The 20,160-nt window shown below is 55.5% G+C and overlaps 1 protein-coding gene across 1 annotated transcript; it reads left to right on the top strand.

The window, feature by feature from the left end:
• Nucleotides 1-78: 78 nt before the first annotated feature.
• KMT2B (lysine methyltransferase 2B) lies at nt 79-19,809 on the top strand. The gene is made up of 37 exons (XM_084905385.1): nt 79-578; nt 1,600-1,672; nt 1,897-3,869; nt 4,050-4,163; nt 4,257-4,407; nt 4,679-4,958; nt 5,121-5,176; nt 5,419-5,697; nt 6,009-6,103; nt 6,343-6,441; nt 6,569-6,682; nt 6,820-6,966; nt 7,067-7,162; nt 7,575-7,692; nt 8,723-8,836; nt 9,001-9,185; nt 9,261-9,350; nt 9,442-9,546; nt 9,677-9,750; nt 10,288-10,403; nt 10,493-10,584; nt 10,664-10,801; nt 11,461-11,619; nt 11,841-11,961; nt 12,038-12,116; nt 12,215-12,375; nt 13,423-13,650; nt 13,733-15,023; nt 15,117-15,194; nt 15,270-15,373; nt 17,732-17,869; nt 17,952-18,026; nt 18,129-18,306; nt 18,604-18,711; nt 18,817-18,900; nt 19,017-19,146; nt 19,238-19,809. The coding sequence occupies exons 1-37, from the start codon at nt 222-224 to the stop codon at nt 19,511-19,513; spliced, it is 8,076 nt and encodes a 2,691-aa protein (XP_084761511.1). The 5' UTR covers nt 79-221; the 3' UTR covers nt 19,514-19,809.
• The last annotated feature ends 351 nt before the right edge of the window (nt 19,810-20,160 follow it).

Consider the following 20,160-nt stretch of genomic DNA (forward strand, 5'->3'; position numbering starts at 1 on the left):
GCCTCCGCTCCCGGCCGCGGCCTGAGGTGCCGGCCCGCCGGCCGCGGACTCCCGCTCCCGTGGTGCCCCGCGCGCGGCCGGCCCAGCCCCCGGCTCCCGCCAGCCCCGCGGCGGCGCCGGTAGTTGTCGTGAGCCGCGGCCGCGCCGCCCCGCCCTCCCCTCCCCCCGCCTGCGCTCGGCCGCCCCTCCCCCGCCTCCCCGGCCCCTCTCACGGTGCCAAGATGGCGGCGGCGGCGGGCGGCGGCAGTTGCCCGGGGCCTGCCTCCGCGCGGGGCCGCTTCCCGGGTCGGCCGCGGGGCTCCGGCGGGGGAGGGGGCCGCGGCGGACGGGGCAGCGGGGCGGAGAGAGTGCGGGTAGCTCTGCGGCGCGGCGGCGGCGCGGCGGGGCCGGGCGCAGCCGAGCCCGGGGAGGACACGGCCCTGCTCCGTTTGCTGGGGCTCCGCCGGGGCCTGCGCCGGCTCCGCCGCCTGTGGGCCGGCCCGCGCGTTCAGCGGGGCCGGGGCCGGGGCCGGGGCTGGGGTCCGAGCCGGGACTGCATGCCGGAGGAGGAGAGCAGTGACGGGGAATCCGACGATGAGGTGAGGCGGTCGGAGGCGTCCCAGCGCCGGGCGGGGCGGAGGCCGGGGCTTCTAGAGGTCCGGGCAGCGGGGTCCTCGGGGCCCTGCGGGGAGAAAGGGCCCTGGAAACGGGCACGGGAGAAGGTGGGCTGCACGGAGCTGAAGGCGAAAGGGGCCTTTCCAAATGCATAGAGAAGCCGAGCTGCAGCTGGGCTCCGGCCCCTGGCGGGTCTCCCTGAAGTGCCCTGGTCCTTCTTGGCAGTCGGCAAAGCTGGGGCAGCCGAGGTCTGGGCGAGGGGACCGCGGCGAGCGCAGGCCCGCCCAGGGGTGGTTGACAGCAGCAGCTAGGCTTTGGTGGACCCGGGCTGGGGCTCTCTGGGCGCTCACCTGCAGCTGCCCCGCCCAGCCCCTAACCTCTGACACAGCCCTGGTTTCACTAGTGCCCCATTTTCTCTTCTGACCCAAAGTGGGGAGAGGCTCGAAGGGAGGAGGGCTTCCCCTTAGGGGCACAGGTTGAAGAGAAATGGAATGAAAGCCGAGACTGGGCACTCTAGCAGGTCTGAGTTCAGCTCACGATGTACCCTCAGCCTCTCAGAAAAGGCAGGAAGGTGTGGGGATCCAAATGTGATAAACCATTTGATGTACATACACACACACCACGCTTGGGTGGTCCTGTTCCCATCTTCGTTCGGAAAGAATCTAGTGGGGTGTACACAGAGGCCCCGCTTTTTTCTTTGTTGGAGTCTAAGGGAATCAGGGTAGTGCCTGCTGCCTGGCCTGAGAGGACCCTGTTTTGTTTTCTTCTGAGCTGGTATGGTCTGGCATAGGAGGTGGAGGTTCATAATACCCTGTGTCTTCCTGCCCAAGGAGAGACCCTGTTTTCTACTGCCCTCACATTCTAGTCTTTTTAGTTCTTTTGCAAGTAGTCAGGGGTTTGTTAAGGGGGAAGCTGGGCATATTCCTCAATACATGAGTCTCAGGTGGAACCAGGGCTTTGGCACTGACTGCTGTTTCTCCCTCCACCTCTGGTCCCCTAAATCAGGAATTTCAGGGTTTTCATTCAGATGACGATGTGGCCCCCAGTTCCCTGCGCTCTGCGCTCCGGTCACAACGAGGTGAGTGATGGGGAAACTGTACTTCTATAGTTTTAAAGAAATGTTACTCCTCACTCTTTGTATCAGCTTTTCCCTGTTCAACTAGAGTCTCCATCAGTTACCAAATGTGTTCTGTGTTCAAAGCCCAATGGGGGGGAAACAGACAAATAAGACTAGTTCTGGCCTTCCTGCCTTAGTCCAAAGGGCTAGCTTGACCCATCTCCCCACCCCTATTCTCCTTTTAGGTCGAGCCCCTCGAGGTCGCGGCTACAAGCATAAGACGATCCCCCTTCTGCCTCCTCGCCTAGCAGATGTGACTCCTACTCCCCCAAAGACTCCTGCCCGGAAACGGGGTGAGGAGGGTACAGAACGGATGGTGCAAGCACTGACTGAACTTCTCCGGCGGGCCCAGGCACCCCCAGCCCCCCGGAGCCGGGCATGTGAGCCCTCCACCCCCCGTCGGTCTCGAGGGCGGCCTCCAGGACGGCCAGCAGGCCCGTGCAGGAAGAAGCAACAAGCAGTAATGGTGGCAGAAGCAGCTGTGACAATCCCGAAATCTGAGCCCCCACCTCCCATGGTTCCAGTAAAACATCGCACTGGCAGCTGGAAGTGCAAGGAGGGACCTGGCCCAGGACCTGGGACCCCCAAGTATGGAGGGCAGTCTGGGCGAGGAGGCCGTGGAGGCAGGGGCCGGGGCCGAGGTGGACTCCCCCTCGTGATCAAGTTTGTTTCAAAGGCCAAAAGAGTGAAGATGGGACGATTGTCCTTGGGACTTGAATCAGGTCAGGGTCATGATCAACATGAGGAAAGCTGGCAGGATGCTCCCCCAGGAAGAGCTGAATCTGGACAGGGAGAGGGCCCTTGCTGGAGCAAGGAGCAGAAGTTGGAGGAGGATGGAGAGGAGGAGAAAGATAAGGAAGAAGGGGAAGAAAAGGAAGAGAGAGCTTTAACTGAGGAAGAGATGATGTTAGCTGTGGAAAAGGAAGAGGCAAAGCTGCCCTCACCACCCCTGACTCCTCCAGTCCCTCCTCCTCCCCCACCTCTTCCATCTCCCTCAACATTTCCTCCATCCCCACTTTGCCCTTCACCACCCTCTGTAACCCCACCATCCCCTCCACCACCACCTGCCCCAGAGGAGCAGGAAGAATCCCCTCCTGTAGCCCTAGCCACATGCTCCAGGAAGAGGGGCCGGCCTCCCCTGACTCCTAGCCAACGGGCAGAGCGGGAAGCTGCTCGGGCGGGGCCGGAGGGCACCTCTCCTACCACTCCAACCCCTAGCACCATCATAGGAAGCCCTCTGGAAGACAGCCCCACTGTGGCCCCCAAAAGCACCACCTTCCTGAAGAATATCCGGCAGTTTATTATGCCTGTGGTGAGTGCCCGGTCCTCCCGTGTCATCAAGACACCCCGGCGATTTATGGATGAAGATTCCCCCAAGCCCCCAAAGGTGGAAGTCTCAACTCTGCGGCCTCCTGTTGCCATCTCCCCACTCGCCCCCCAGGAACCAGCACCAGCCCCCTCTCCACCATGTGCCCCAACTCCCCTGTCTATCCCAGTCCCACTCCCTGAAAAGAGACGGTCCATCCTAAGGGAACCCACATTTCGCTGGACCTCACTGACCCGGGAACTACCCCCTCCTCCCCCTGCTCCTCCGCCAGCCCCACCCCCACCTCCTGCACCTGTGAATCCATCCCGGAGGCCCCTGCTCCTTCGGGCCCCTCAGTTTACCCCAAGTGAAGCCCACTTGAAGATCTATGAATCGGTGCTTACTACTGCTCCACTTGGGGCCTCTGAAGCCCCTGAGCCAGAGCCACCTCCTGTTGATGAATCTCCAGCTGAGCCTGAGCCACGGGCAGTGGGCCGCACCAACCATCTCAGCCTGCCTCGATTTGCCCCTGTGGTCACCACCCCTGTTAAGGTTGAGGTGCCCCCATCTGGGAGTCCACCTCTGAGCAATGGGCGGCAGCCTCAGGCTCAGGCACAGCAGTCTCTACAGGCCTTGCAAACTCAGCTGCTGCCCCAGGCACTACCACCACTGCAGCCACAGTTACAACTGCAGCCACCAGCACTGGAAAAGGCCCGGATTGCAGGCCTTGGTTCCTTGCCACTGTCTGGTGTAGAAGAGAAAATGTTCAGCCTTCTCAAGAGAGCCAAGGTGCAGCTATTCAAGATTGACCAACAGCAGCAGCAGCAGCAAAAGGTGGCATCTTTGATGCCGGTAAGCATGGTGCTTTGGCCAGGCCCTTGCCCCCAGTCATCCAGCTTTAATTCCCTGCAGTCCCTTAGCATCCAGTCTCAAACATTGCAGGGAACCTTTTGAGCCTGTCCCACAATTCCCTATATTCCTTTTTTTCGCTCACTTTCCAGCCTCTAACCCTGCTTATTATTTCCCTATCAGCCAAGTCCAGGAGGGCAGATGGAGGAGGTCGTGGGGACTGTCAAGCAAATCTCAGATAGAGGTCCTGTCAGGTCTGAAGATGAATCGATGGAGTCTAAGAGAGAGAGACCATCGGTATGGAGTGGGTAGAGGGCCCTGTGAAGGAGGGTGGTTACAGGAGTGCAAGTAACAACTGTCTACATGTATTCCTGCTGTCTCCTCTCCCAGGGCCCTGAGTCCCCTGTGCAAGGCCCCCGAATCAAACACGTCTGCCGTCATGCTGCTGTGGCCCTCGGTCAGGCTCGGGCCATGGTGCCTGAAGACGTCCCCCGCCTCAGTGCTCTCCCTCTCCGCGATCGGCAGGACCTTGCCACAGAGGGTAGGGATGGGTGTCTTGTGGGGAAATTTGACGGCCTTAAGTCGGAATGAGCGAATGCACCAAGAGCCTGGGAGAGAGGAATTGAGTTGGGTGCTTAAGGCTAGGTGGCAAGGGGGTTGGCGCACATGCTAGGTCTTAGACAAAGCGGGTTTGGGGACGAGGGACCTGAGCACTGCAGAAATACCCTGAGGGCCAGTTGAAAGAGGTTTAAGGGAGATGAAGTAGAAGGCCTGGTGGCTTTGTAGCTCCATCCCCTTCTCCACTTTTCTAGATACATCATCAGCATCTGAGACTGAGAGTGTCCCATCACGGTCACAACAGGGAAAGGTGGATTCAGCAGGGCCAGGGGGAGACTCAGAGCCTGCAGGGTCAGGAGGACCCTTAGCCCATACACCCCAGCGCTCACTGCCCTCCCATCATGGCAAGAAGATGCGGATGGCACGGTGTGGACACTGTCGGGGCTGCCTGCGTGTGCAGGACTGTGGCTCCTGTGTCAACTGCCTGGACAAGCCCAAGTTTGGTGGCCCTAACACCAAGAAGCAGTGCTGTGTGTGAGTAGCTGGGATTCAGCCTCCATTCCCACCCATGGTTGTCTTATCACCAAGGCCTCTGCCCCACCAGAGCAGTGGGATTGGCATCCTTGTGGAGAGCTTCCTCTCTTCCCCCCAGACCACCAGTCCCCTACCCTGGTGACGTGCTGCTCCCCTCCCCAGATACCGGAAGTGCGACAAGATAGAGGCTCGGAAGATGGAGCGGCTGGCTAAAAAAGGTAACGAGTTTTGAGGAGCATTTCTTTACACAACCTTATTTAGATTGTTGTATAGAGAAAACCATGTTTTATTTGCTCTTGTCCCCTTTGCAGTCCACCACCTTTGTCTTTTTTTCCATCATGTGCTTTTGTATCTCTCCTGCACTTGTCCTCTTCTGCCCCACTTGTTTCTGGCTTTTCTCATCCAAATGTCCCATGTCCCTGGCTGAAGTCAGATCCTACTAAGTCCCCTGTTCCCACAGGCCGGACGATAGTGAAGACGCTGTTGCCCTGGGATTCCGATGAATCTCCTGAGGCCTCCCCTGGTCCTCCAGGCCCACGCCGGGGGGCGGGAGCTGGGGGGCCCCGGGAGGAGGTGGTGGCCCCGCCGGGGCCCGAGGAGCAGGACTCCCTCCTACTGCAGCGCAAGTCAGCCAGGCGCTGCGTCAAACAGCGACCCTCCTATGATATCTTCGAGGACTCGGATGACTCAGAGCCCGGGAGTCCCCCTGCTCCCCGGCGTCGGACTCCCCGAGAGAATGGTGCGAATTGTTTGTTTCTTCCTCTGTCGGTCAGTCCTATGTTTTTTTGTGTGGAAGTGATGGGGCTCTGACCCCAGGGTTCTATCTGTGTGATAGGGGAGCTGAGTGTAGAGAAGGAGGTAGTCTTAGGTGGATGGGGAACTAGCATGTTAGGTGTTTAGTAGCTTATTGAGCAAGGCTTAAGGATCATCCTAACAGACCTTGTTTGTATGAAGAAGTCTCTGGGGATCCAGGTGACATTTTGGGGTTGTAAAAGAGGGACAGTGCGGCAAGTAGGAGAGGGAATCTCACTGCTCATGTGTCCTGCCTAGAGCTACCAGTGCCAGAACCTGAGGAGCAGAGCCGGCCCCGCAAACCCACCCTGCAGCCTGTGTTGCAGCTCAAGGCCCGAAGGCGGCTAGACAAGGTTAGCACGGCCCCACCCCAAGAACCCTGAGCCCCGTGGAAGGCATGGCTCCTTCCTTCCAGGAGTTTCTGTGGTGTGTCCACACCAGAAAACCGGCCCTGGTGGATGAGACAGCCTGTCCTGGAAAGCAGAGGATCTGGGCAAAAGACCGGGTCTGGAAGGCTGGGCGAGAGGGCAGCAAGGAAAGAAGCATCTAAAGATGGGGTGGTCGCCTTCTGACCATCACCATCCCTCCCTAGGATGCTTTGGCCCCTGGTGCCTTTCCTTCTTTTCCCAATGGCTGGACTGGAAAACAGAAGTCCCCTGACGGTGTGCATCGGGTCCGTGTGGATTTTAAGGTATGGCTTTGAGGGGAGGATGGCAAGAACTGTGATTGGAAGAAAGTTATTGTGTCTGAGAAGCCTGTGCTTTAAGATCTGACTTATGTTCCTGACTGCTCTCTGATCCTGTCCTCTCTTCCCTCAGGAGGATTGTGACCTGGAGAATGTGTGGCTGATGGGAGGACTGAGTGTGCTTACCTCCGTGCCAGGAGGGCCACCTATGGTGTGCTTGCTGTGTGCCAGCAAAGGCCTGCATGAGGTTGGTTCCTCGCCTTTTTTCACAACCCCTCAAGTCTCCATTAGCCCTTATTGTCTGATTTCTTGGGCTCTCTCAACAGGGTCGCATGCCCTGGCCTCACTGTGCTCATCATTCACTGTTCACTCTCCCACCCCCAGTTGGTGTTCTGCCAAGTCTGCTGTGACCCTTTCCACCCATTCTGCCTGGAGGAAGCTGAACGGCCCCTGCCCCAACATCATGACACCTGGTGCTGCCGCCGCTGCAAGTTCTGCCACGTTTGTGGGCGCAAAGGCCGGGCATCCAAGGTTTAGGCACTGGAGCCATGGGGGGATGGAGGAATGGAGGAGAGGGGTATCCCTATGCCAATAGGTCCTGCCATTGTTGTCTTTCTCCAACATCCAACAGCACCTCCTGGAGTGTGAGCGCTGCCGCCATGCTTACCACCCAGCCTGCCTGGGGCCCAGCTACCCAACCCGGGCCACACGCAAAAGACACCACTGGGTGAGAGACGAGGCCCACACCCCTTGCTTTGGAGTTCTCGTTAATGCTTCCCTCCCCTCCCCCCCCCGCCACTGCAGGCCAGGACTCTTGAGGGGAAGGTTGGAGGTTCTTTTGAGAGTTTGATAAACAACATTTCTTCGGGAATTTCACATAGACAAGAAATTAGATGTACTATTTTTCAGGGGTTCATGGATTCCGCAATCCCAGGCTCAATCTCCCACTCTAGCCTAACCTCCACTCCTTCCAGTTTGTCCCTCACTAGTCTCCCTGCTTCATTTCTCTCCTGTTCTCCTCTTACACTTCCTTCCTTACCTATCTACTGCCTACCATCCACGTCTCTTTGCTCATCCTCCCCTTGCACTGCTCTAGCCAGGTATCTGGCTCTGCCCCTAATATTGCCCTGCTTCTCCAGATCTGCTCAGCCTGTGTGCGCTGTAAAAGCTGTGGGGCAACTCCAGGCAAGAACTGGGACGTCGAGTGGTCTGGAGATTACAGCCTCTGCCCCAGGTGCACCCAGCTCTATGAGAAAGGTGGGGATTTGGCAGGGGCCCTGGGTCCTGGGGGTCCACTGGGGAGTGGGCCAGGCTCCTGCACAGGCAGTTAGAACAGATGCTCCTTTCTAGTTGCTTTTCACCCTCTTTCGCCATGGACTCTCTCCTTCTGTTCAGCGTACTCTTTTTTTTCTTTTTTCTTTTTTAAAAATATATTTTATTGATATTTTACAGAGAGGCAGAGAGAGAGAGAGAGAGAGAGAGAGAGAGAGAGAGAGAGAGAGAGAGAGAGATAGAAACATCGATGAGAGAGAAACATCAACCAGTTGCCTCTTGCACACCCCCTACCGGGGATGTGCCCGCAACCAAGGTACATGCCCTTGACCGGAATTGAACCTGGGATCTTTCAGTCCGCAGACCAAAGCTCTACCACTGGGCCAAACCGGTTTCGGCTTCAGGGTACTCTTCAACAGAGGCTCTTCCAGTACATAAAACAGAGACATAGTCTCTCTGAGGTCAATGCAAGTGGAGGGCCTGGGAACCCACCCTCATGGTGGCCCTGAGATGCTTCCCAGAACCTCAAGTTTTTTTTGTTTTGTTTTTTTTTTAAATATATTTTATTGATTTTTTACAGAGAGGAAGGGAGAGAGATAGAGAGCTAGAAACGTCAATGAGAGAGAAACATCGACCAGCTGCCTCCTGCATGCCCCCTACTGGGGATGTGCCTGCAACCAATGTACATGCCCCTGACTGGAATTGAACCTGGGACTTTTCAGTCCGCAGACCAATGCTCTATCACTGAGCCAAACCGGTTTCGGCCCAGAACCTCAAGTTTTTACTGAGCACTGCACACATCTCATTTATTCAGGCACCATGTTTAGCAGGCCCTATTCCTCGTGAAGCATTGGGGCTACAGGGTTAGAAGAGAGGTTTTATCCTCAGCCAGATTTTTGGGAGAGTTAGGGACCCAAGATGTAGCATAATGGAGGCAGCCCACGTAGTAGTCTAGGGATGATGCTCCCACCCCCGGGGCAGAAACTCTGACTTGCCCTCTTCCCTCTTCCTTTAGGAAACTACTGCCCAATCTGTACACGCTGCTATGAAGACAACGACTACGAGAGCAAGATGATGCAGTGTGCACAGTGTGACCACTGGGTGCATGCCAAGTGTGAGGGGCTCTCAGGTGAGTTGGGGGTGTACCAGGGGTGTGACCTCAACCCTGTGGGGATCCCTGTCCTGTCTCCCACTACAGGCCCTCGGTGGAGAGGTGGGCTAAATGTCTTTAGTGAACTAGGTGCTGCTGAGAGCCCCAAAACATTTTCTCCTTTCTCACCCTGGCTGTTCTAGATGAAGACTATGAGATCCTTTCAGGGCTGCCAGACTCAGTGTTGTACACCTGTGGACCATGTGCTGGGGCCACGCACCCTCGCTGGCGAGAGGCCCTGAGTGGAGCCTTGCAGAGTGGCTTGCGACAGGTGCTCCAGGGTCTATTGAGCTCCAAAGTGGCAGTCCCACTGCTGCTGTGCACCCAGGTCTGGAGGGCTCAGGTGGTAGGACTGGGTGGGGCCAGGCCTAGCACCAGCTCTGCTGACTTCCCCTCTTTGCAGTGTGGGCAAGATGGAAAGCAGCTGCACCCTGGGCCCTGCAATCTGCAAGCTGTGAGTCAGCGCTTTGAGGAAGGCTACTACAAGTCTGTGGTGAGTGGGACACAGAGGAACCAAGTGGATGCCAGGAGGAGAGAGGGCTGGGGTTGGGCAGGGTCTTGGATTCTGACAAGCCCCCTTACAGCACAGCTTCATGGAGGATGTGGTGAGCATCCTGATGGGGCACTCGGAAGAAGGAGAACCCTCAGAGCATCGGGCTGGAGGCCAGATGAAGGGGCTCCTATTGAAGGTGAGCTCTTGGGAGATGTTTATAGGGTGGCTTCAGTGGCAGTGGGGAGAAAGTGGGTCCTTCACAGATCCTTTACGTGCCAATTCTCCTGGGGAAGCCAGTTCTTCTCATCCTATTACCCACTCCTCAGCTGCTAGAGTCTACGTTCGGCTGGTTCGACGCCCACGACCCCAAGTACTGGCGACGGAGTACCCGGCTGCCAAAGTGAGCAAGGCTGGGTGGCAGGAGGGGAATCAGAGTGAGTGCAAAGGCCAAGGGCACCTTAGGGGATAAGGAGCAGAGTTCGGGTCTGGAGAATAGTAGGACTAGAATGACAGTCCCTAGTGGTTGTAGACTAGCAAAGATTCAGACAGTGGAGTTGGCTCTCAGTTTCTACCTTGTGCAAGGAATTATTGGGGACAGCAGTGGGTGAGCTGTGTTTTGGGGGTTGGACAGTCCAGGATCCTGATGAGGAAGCCCAAGGGAGGTGCCTACCGGAGCCTAGGGCCTAAGACTTCCTAGAAGTGATGACGTGTGATGAAGTGAGATGTGAAGGAAGAATATTCCAGGCATGAGAAACAACAAGCATTTCATGTGCTAAAGGTGGCATGAGAGGGCCTAGCTTGTTTGGGAGAATGAGAGAAATGCTACATGGAGAGAGGACAAAAAGGGTGTCATGGCATGTTTAGGCTGAGATTTTGGGTGGGTCTAGTCCAGCCATCCTTGTTAGACATGTCAGATGCTGACCCAGCCTATCCACAGTGGAGTCCTTCCCAATGCTGTGTTGCCCCCATCCTTGGACCATGTCTACGCTCAGTGGAGGCAGCAGGAACCAGAGATGCCAGAATCAGGGCAGCCTCCAGGGGACCCCTCAGCAGGTACTGGGAAGTGGGAGCTGGAAACTAGAGCCCCTGAATTGGTGATCTGGGTCCTGTATCTTAGACCTCCCTTCCCACACTCCTTCCAGGTTTTCAGGGCAAGGATCCAGTTGCCTTTTCGCACCTGGAGGACCCTCGTCAGTGTGCACTCTGCCTCAAGTATGGTGATGCGGATTCTAAGGTGAGGGCTGCTGCGTGAAGCCCCAAGTTGTGGTGTCCGGTCCCTGGGGCCTCTCCTCACATCACTCCTCTACCCTCAGGAGGCGGGGCGGCTCCTGTACATCGGGCAGAATGAGTGGACACACGTTAACTGTGCCATTTGGTCAGCTGAAGTATTTGAGGAAAATGATGGTTCCCTCAAGAATGTGCACGCTGCTGTGGCTCGAGGGAGGCAGATGGTGAGGGCACGGGCCTGGAGAGGGTGGGCAGCCTTTGGGGTCTTGGGGGCGCCTCCTTCAGTGGAGACAGCTCTTGTTCCACAGTCTACCACAGTGTGTCCTTTCACTGCTGGTCCTACGTAACTTTTTTGGTTGTCTCAGGACTCTGGTGCAGAAGACATAGTGGCTTTTTTCCCCTTTTTGAGCTCTCTGACCTGGGAGACCTAGGTTTGATCCTGTCCTGGATGCTTTCCATATAGTTTGGCACTTACCTCTTACTACATGCCTGTGTTGGCCTGGATTAGAATCTCCCTCACTAGTGTGGGACCTGTAGAATGCTCAAGCTCACTGTCAGAAAATGGGATAATAGAGGTGCCCACTACAGGGGGCAGGTTGAGGATTAAGTGAAATAGTACAGGTTCTACATTAGAATCATGTGAGAAAGATGGTAAGTGCCAGCACTATCAAATATTAGCTGTTGTTATTTTTCTTTCCCCTGTAACACTGAACTTGACCCTGGATGGCACTAGGTGAGAGGTTATGTTTGGCGAGTGCCCTTTGTGAAGTGCTAGGCTAGACAGAGCACAAGCAGAATCTCAAGGACAGTGATGCTGAGTGTCAGGCCCTGGCCCTGGCCCAGGTCACTGGCTTCTCCCCTCAGCAGCCCCTTCCACCTGCAGCGCTGTGAGCTCTGCCTAAAGCCTGGAGCAACGGTGGGCTGCTGCCTTTCCTCCTGCCTCAGCAACTTCCACTTCATGTGTGCCCGGGCCAGCTACTGCATCTTCCAGGACGACAAGAAAGTTTTCTGTCAGAAACACACAGATCTGCTAGATGGCAAGGTGGGCCATTACTATGGGGGAGGTAGCTCCCCACTGCTCTTTCCCCCTTCCACTTAGGGATCCCCATAGCCGCTCAGGCTTGGCCCTGCTGCCTCAGTGTGTCCTTGTTCTCCTTGAGCCCTTAAGCCAAGCCCTGCCCACAAGTCACTACCTTCAGAGCCTCTCCTTCCATTCCCTCACACCCTACCAATCCAGCAATCCATTTGCCACCCACTTCCCAGGAGATCGTAACCCCCGATGGGTTTGATGTTCTTCGCCGAGTGTATGTAGACTTTGAGGGCATCAACTTCAAGCGAAAGTTCTTGACAGGGCTCGAGCCTGATGCCATCAATGTGCTCATTGGTAAGCTGCTTGCTCTCTACCGTGTTCTTCCTGACCCTACCTGGACCCACCCTCCTGAACTCTCCTCTGCCCTCAGGCTCCATTCGAATTGACTCCTTGGGTACTCTGTCTGATCTCTCGGACTGCGAGGGACGGCTCTTCCCCATTGGCTACCAGTGAGCAGCCCCGGGGAATTGGTGGGGTTCGGGACTCCAGGACTAGATCTCATTTCCCAAATTGTCCTGACTATATGTCCCACATGCCCACCCAACAGATGCTCCCGTCTGTACTGGAGCACAGTGGATGCTCGGCGGCGCTGCTGGTATCGGTGCCGAATTCTTGAGTATCGGCCATGGGGGCCGAGGGAAGAGCCAGTTCATCTGGAGGCAGCGGAGGAGAACCAGACCATTGTGCACAGCCCCACCCCTTCCATTGGTATGGCCTTAGAACTACTTCATTTTCTTCCCTGAATGCCACCCTCTCAATTCTTACTTTCCTCTTCCCTAAAGAAACTACAGGGTGCTTGCATTCTTTCCCTCATTGTGATGGCAGTAACATAACTTAATGACTATGCTATTTTAAACATTTCACAGAAAGTGAGGGGACAGCACCATGCTACCTGCTTTAGGGTGGGGGGAGGTGGTAACAACTGTACAAATGTAGGAGCCTTTAGGGCCACCTGACTCAGGGCTCCATGCTTCTGTAATGCTCCCCACAGCTCTGAGGAAGGCACAGCTCCATTGTACCATCACTCGAAATGGTAGTCATTCTCCATATAACATAGTGGTGGAGCCAGGATTCTAACCTGATCTGCTTAGTTCCCAATCTGGCACCTTCACAGCCACATTGGCACTGAGGGATGTAGATGAGGACTGGATGGCACAGAGCAAAGAATGGGCTTGGAGATTGGTAAAGGGAGAGGCCATTGGGGGCTGAATGGGAGGAGAAAGATTGGGATTGTGTTTGCAGGTAAGGAATCTGTTTCAGGTTAGAGTCTGACGTGAAATGGCGAGGGGCGGGGGGTGCAGCTGCCTTGGGTGGAATTAGGAAATGTCGGGAGGAGCTGGCAGAGATTAGCTGGCACAGGTTGGGTGGAGCAAGTAATGGGGAGCCAAAAGCGCCAGGATGGGGCGGATGTGTTTGATGTGGCAGGGATGCACAGAGCAGGTAAGAAAGTGGTAGGACTGGCCTGGCTGGAGAGGGCAGTGTTCCTTAGGGCATATAGGGCCTAAATCAAAGCAGTAGGTAGCCAGGAAGTGGGGAGGTGGCAAAGGATGGCTGAGGAAGTTCACAAAGTGACCCCAGGTGTGTGTGGAGGTTTTGCAGAAGCCATGCAGGGGCTGATGACTAGGACCAGTGCCCATTGTGTCTGGGTCTGGGGTAAGGGTGGAGAGGATGCATTTGGCTTAAAAGACATGGTATGTGAAAAAGGGCTTTGATAAAGAGCTCCTGCCACCCCTGATGTCATTTTATTGCCTCTAGAGCCCCCAGATCATGTCAACTCGCCACCAAATACAGATGTCCTTATCCCTGGAGCTCCTGAGCACCACTCACCTATTCAGAACCTGGACCCCACTCTGCAGCCAGATCCAAGCAGCGCCCCTCCTCCAGCTCCCCGCTCTTTTTCGGGGGCTCGAATCAAAGTGCCCAACTACTCACCATCCCGGAGGCCCTTGGGGGGTGTCTCCTTTGGACCCCTGCCCTCCCCTGGTGAGTACTTGGGAGTATTCAGGGGAGGGAAGGGGCAGGTGAGGCAGGAGCACCTGGCTGACAATGACCCTTCCCCCCACAGGAAGTCCATCTTCTCTGGCCCACCACATCCCTACAGTGGGAGACTTGGACTTTCCAGCTCCCCCCAGACGCTCCCGTCGTCCCAGCCCCCTGGCCCCCAGGCTACCACTGTCACGCCGGGCCTCCCCACCTCTCAGAACCTCTCCTCAGCTCAGGGTGCCCCCTCCTACCTCATCCCTTAGAGCCTGTACACCTACCTCAGGGGAGCTGGCTCCCCCCGGCCCGGCCTCATCCCCACTTCCCCCTGAAGACCTGGGCCCCGACCTAGAGGACATGGAGGTGGTGTCGGGACTGAGTGCTGCCGACCTGGACTTTGCGGCCAGCCTGCTGGGTGCCGAGCCCTTCCAGGAGGAGGTTGTGGCCGCGGGGGCGACGGGGAGCGGCCACGGGGGCCCCGGAGACAGTTCCGAGGAGGAGGCCGGCCCTGTCCCCCACTACACCCACTTCCCCGTGACTGTGGTGTCAGGCCCGCCCCTGCCCCCTGGCACTCTCTCCGGAGCCCCTCGCATCGAACAGCTGGACGGAGTGGATGATGGCACAGACAGCGAGGCTGAGGCAGTCCAGCAGCCTCGGGGCCATGAGACTCCTTCAGGGCCAGGAGCAGGCCGGGCTGGGGTCACTGGGGCTGCAGGGGACAGGGTCCGACCTCCTGAAGACTTACCGTCAGAAATTGTGGATTTCGTTTTGAAGAACTTAGGGGGACCTGGGGAGGGGGTTGCTGGGCCCAGAGAGGAGCCACTCCCTCGAGCACCTCCACTGGCCAATGGTAGCCAACCTCCCCAGGGCCTGCCCCCTAGTCCCGCTGACACCACTCGGACGTTTGCCTGGCTCCCCGGAGCTCCAGGGGTTCGAGTATTGAGCCTGGGCCCTGCCCCAGAGCCCCCCAAACCTGCCACATCCAAAATCATCCTTGTCAACAAGTTGGGGCAAGTGTTTGTGAAGATGGCTGGGGAGGGTGAACCTGTCTCCCCTGCAGTGAAGCAGCTGCCTCTTCCCCCTCCCATTCCCCCCACAGCCCCCACTTCCTGGACTCTGCCCTCGGGATCTCTGCTGGGTGTGTTGCCAGTGGTGGGAGTGGTCCGCCCTACCCCTCCTCCACCCCCCCCTCCACTGACATTAGTGTTGAGCAGTGGGCCCTCCAGCCCACCCCGTCAGGCCATCCGTGTCAAAAGGGTGTCCACCTTCTCTGGCCGTTCCCCACCAGCACCTCCCCCGAGCAAGACTCCCCGGATGGAGGAAGATGGAGAGGCCCTGGAGGACTCCCCACAGGGCCCAGGGCTTAGTGGCAGCGGGTGAGTCAGCATACTGAGGCTGTGGAGGTGGGCAAGGGAGCTGGGCAAGAGAAGGCAGCTCAGGCTTCTTGTGGTCCCGCCACTCCCTACCAGGTTTAGCCGAGTGAGGATGAAAACGCCTACTGTGCGTGGAATTCTCAACCTGGATGATCCTGAGGAGGAAAGTCTGAGGTGAGTGGCCAGTCCCTTTTCCCTGGAAGCTCTAGGATCTCTCCCTTCCCTCTTCTGACAGGTCTCTCCTCACAGGCCCCTCCAGGACCAGTCCTCTCTGCTGCCACTTGCAGAAGGTGGTCTTGCCCAGGCTCCCGATGGTCTCTTTGACCTTGAATCCCAGTGGCACCACTACTCAGGTAGGATCAACCTTTTCTTCTCGCTGCCTTCTTCCCTGTACTTGCTCAGATGAATGACTGACAGTGGAGAATTGGTACCTTTCAAAAAAAACATGTGGGAACACGTTGTACACGTACCTGGGAATAGGCCTGAGGCAGGGCGTTATGTAGAGATGCCCTGGAGGAGCTTATGGCCTGTGACAAACAGACATGAAGTGTCTGCTTGATGTGAAAGGGTCTCTGAAAGGGCCTTGCCCATATGCCCAGGAGCCCCAGGGAAGGCTTCAGCGCCTAGTCTGCCAGAGTCAGAGTTACCTGGTGAAACCAAAGATGAAGTTCTGTGGATTATCCAGAGAAGATGGATCCCACCTAGAACCCAGAGATGGGGGCAGGACCAGTAGGAAGAAGATCAGAGGAGAGTGGAGTCCCAGAGACCAGGGAAGAGAGTAGTCAGCAGTCCCAACTGCTACAGAGGACCCTAGGGTTGCGATGTCAAGGATTGATACGTATCATGTTAGCCAGAGTACAGAATCAAAGATGGTGGTTAATGAGGAAGTCAAAACAACACCCAGATGCTTTGCCAAAAAGCTCAGCTAAGAGTCTGGCCAACAGCTTATAGGGGTTTGGTGTGAGGGCTGAGACAGCAAAGCCATGGAGGAAGGCAAAGGAGGTGAGAGAGGAGGCATGGTGGTCAGGTACAATAGAATAGGAGACCCTGAGATGGGAGAAAGGTGAGGTTAGGTGTATCTGCAGAGACATTGGTATACAGGATGAGGGCACTTGGAATCATTTGGCTGATAATCTCAGTGAAGCCAGAGGAGAAGTACTCTGTTAGTCAGGGAGGGCAGATAGAGCTGTGGGAACCATGAAAGTAGTAATTAGCAGCCCGGGGTGTGGAATTTCTAGTGGCCCCAGTCCTGTTCTGATATGTGGATTTTGTCATTGTTTAGAACACAGCTGCTGAGCATGGAAGTGGAGTGAGGTAGAGTGAAACTGCTTAACTGAAAGACTGCTTATGGGGTCAGAGAGGGCACGAGGATATGGCAGTGACCATGATGAGACAGTCCCGACTGCCTTTAGGAGCATATCACATTTTGGTAGAGGAAGCAGACGTGTACATTATTAGTGCACTGCAGCTTAGAATGAGCACTGAGAAAGAAGGCAATGAGAGAGTTGTTTTCAAAGAACAGAGTGGAGTGAGGATGGGAGAGGGCTAAGAAATGGTAGAGTTGTCAGAGGTGGGCCCAGGGGCACTGAGGCCTAGAGATGATGTGAGTCACACAACAACAAGGTTTAGAGTCTTGTGTGGGGCTGTGAAGTCATCATGTTGGCCCAGAGAAGTGATATGGAGAAAAGAGCAACCATGTGGGTTCTGCCTCTCTTGGGTGTGCTCACTCAAACTCGTTACCCCCACTCCAACCAAATACAGTGGTCAGTCCTCATTCCGCATCTGGCTTCAACCAGGAACCTTCAGAGTGCTGATCCCCTTCCCTCCCTTCCCCACCTCTCCCCTTCTCTCCCCTCCCCTCCCCTCCTCTCCGGTTGTGCCTCATCATTGCCCCAGCCTGTTAACTTTGGCATGTCCAGGGTGCTCTCATCTAATTTCATGGTCCTAAATCCCATTTCTAATTCTGATAGTCCCCAAGTTGCTAGTCACTCCTTGTACCTACTTGCCATCTCTACCAGAAAGTTGCCAGGAAAGTTTTTCTAAGAGAAATGTCAGACTCAACATATTCCAAACTGAGTTCTCAACCTTTACCCAAAATTTGTTTCTCTTCCAGCCTCACTATCACTGTCCTTCCAGTTACTCAGGCTCCAAACCTCAGAGTTTTCCTTGACACCCCCTCTCCCCCCAACACACACACACACACACACCTCTTTCTCTTACATCTACATCTCCTACGTCAGTAAGTCCTGTCTGCACTACCTTTAAAACCTTTAGCCCATGAGAAATCCATTAAATAACTCATAAAATACATGTATTTGATTCTGAATGGTCCGGTGAAATAATGTGTAATATTCGTATCAATATACTGTATATAAAAATATACTTGTGCAAAATATAATTCTCCAGTATTTTTAATTTTATGTGAGACAAAAGAATGAGGGGTGGGTGTTTATGATAGATTGGGTTTGAGTAAGCCACAGTATAACCTGCAGAGCCAAAACACTCCATAAGCTTCCTTGGAACTGCTCCTGTAGCCAACAAGTCCTGCAGAAAAGGAACCGCAGACCCTTTAGAAAAAATGTTTGGTCTATAGGGTTCACCAGGCATTTAAATCCAGAGTCTGTGCTTGTGCCCAGGGAGGGAGGGAGAGCAGTGGGAAGGTTTTGACTCCAGAAGGGGTGATCCTTACTTACTCTGCTATTTGGGACCAGGTGAGGCTTCAAGCTCTGAGGAAGAGCCTCCATTTCCAGAGGATAAAGAAAACCAGGCCCCAAAACGGACTGGTCCACATCTACGCTTCGAGATCAGCAGTGAGGATGGGTTCAGCGTGGAGGCAGAGAGCTTGGAGGGTGAGTTAGAATGAATGGTGACAGGGAGGGAGAATGTGCCATAGAATACCATCCTGACTCTGCTGTGGCCCTGCCCTCTCAGGGGCGTGGAGAACTCTGATTGAGAAGGTGCAAGAGGCCCGAGGGCATGCCCGGCTAAGACATCTCTCCTTTAGTGGTAAGTGGGGATCCACAGGGACTCTGAGGGCTGGGATCACGTCCTGAGAGCAAGATGGTTCACTGACATGACTTGTGCATCCTCACCTTTGACTTCCCTCAGGAATGAGTGGAGCAAGGCTCCTTGGTATCCATCATGATGCTGTCATCTTCCTGGCAGAGCAGCTGCCTGGGGCCCAGCACTGCCAGCACTATAAGTTCCGCTACCACCAGCAGGGAGAAGGCCAGGAGGAGCCACCCCTGAATCCCCATGGGGCAGCCCGTGCCGAGGTCTATCTCCGGTGAGAGGTCTGGGGTGTGATGTGTGGGTTGGGGGAACCCTATGGGCAGTCTTGAGGGTGGGAATTAAGTCTGTTCACATTGGAAACTGAGGCCTGGCAGAAGACACTAGGCAATAATTCCAGGAATTATTTCTAGGGGTCGTATTAGAATGAACTCATTCATTCCCCTTTTGCTTTGTCTTCAATAATAGTTGTATTACTCTTACTCTGCCAGCAGCGGTACAGGCCAGGAATTGGAGGGTAGCATCTAGAAGGAATGGCTCTGTACCTCCCTCCATTTTTCTCTTCTACCTATAGGAAATGCACCTTTGACATGTTCAACTTCCTGGCTTCCCAGCACAGAGTGCTCCCTGAGGGAGCCACTTGTGATGAGGAAGAGGATGAGGTACAGCTCAGGTCAACCAGGTATGGAGGGCAGGCCAGGATGCTGGGGTGGTCTGGAAGGGTCCTACAGAGGATGACCAGGGGCAAAACATATCATTTCTGGGTGATACTATTGTCCCCCACTAGACGTGCCACCAGCCTGGAGCTGCCCATGGCCATGCGCTTTCGCCACCTCAAAAAGACATCCAAAGAGGCTGTAGGTGTCTACAGGTTAGTGGGGTTGGGGGGAGGATGCCCCTTGGGTGGATGACAGGTGCCCTGGTGTGGGGCTGCCCTGATTTTATCCCCCTGCCCCCTGAGCTCCCCTTGCCCATCCTACCCTGCAGATCTGCCATCCATGGGCGGGGCCTGTTCTGTAAGCGCAACATCGATGCTGGCGAGATGGTCATTGAGTACTCTGGTATTGTCATTCGCTCTGTGCTGACTGACAAGCGGGAGAAGTTCTACGATGGGAAGGTGGGCTCTGCCAGGTCATGGGAATGAGGTGGGAGAAGCAGGGTCTTCCATGGGAACAGAGCATCTAACTGCCCCTACCTTGTCCCTGTAGGGTATTGGGTGCTACATGTTCCGCATGGATGACTTTGACGTGGTGGATGCCACAATGCATGGCAATGCCGCCCGCTTCATCAACCACTCCTGTGAGCCCAACTGCTTCTCTCGAGTCATCCACGTGGAGGGCCAGAAGCACATCGTCATCTTTGCCCTGCGCCGCATCCTGCGTGGTGAGGAACTCACCTATGACTACAAGTTCCCCATTGAGGATGCCAGCAACAAGCTGCCCTGCAACTGTGGCGCCAAGCGCTGCCGTCGGTTCCTTAACTGAAGCTGTGGTTGCCCACACCTCCCGCTGCCATCTTCCCCCTGGTCTGGGGGCTCCCTAGTCCCCCCAGAGCATCTCACCCCCACCCTCATGTCCAAGGTGAATGTGGGCATGCAGGTGGCAAGGGCCCTGCCCCGACCCCTCCAGCCCACTCAGCAATTGCCCCCTTCTTGCCCTGGGGGCCCAGAATGTAGATATTGTACAAAGGTTTCTAAATCCCTTCTTTTCTATGCACTTTTTTATTTAAGAGGTGGGATCCCAGGTGGGAACCTCCCCAATAAAGTCTGTCAATGTTTGGAGAGGTGGTCTTAGTTTGTATAGTGCTGGAGGCATGTAGAAGCTCCCTTTTCACTGTGCCCCACGCCTATTCTGAACCAAGGAAGCGCATCAGCCTCAACAGGCAATGGTTCAGAATTAGTACCGTGTTTCCCCGAAAATAAGACCTAGCGCCTGGAAAAATAAGACATCCCCTGAAAATAAGACATAGCGCATCTTTGGGAGCAAAAATTAACCCTTTGCACTCCGAACCATTCTGGACATTGGCTACCAGCTACTCGACGCTACTTTGCGGCGGAAACATGCGTTGAAATAACTCAATTCCCCGTAATCACTAATAAACTGCAATGTCCCCCGAGAGGGGACATCGGAGT

This window comes from Pipistrellus hanaki (assembly GCF_964339955.1).
Source record: "Pipistrellus hanaki genome assembly, chromosome: 15".
In the NCBI taxonomy this organism is placed as follows: Eukaryota; Metazoa; Chordata; class Mammalia; order Chiroptera; family Vespertilionidae; genus Pipistrellus; species Pipistrellus hanaki.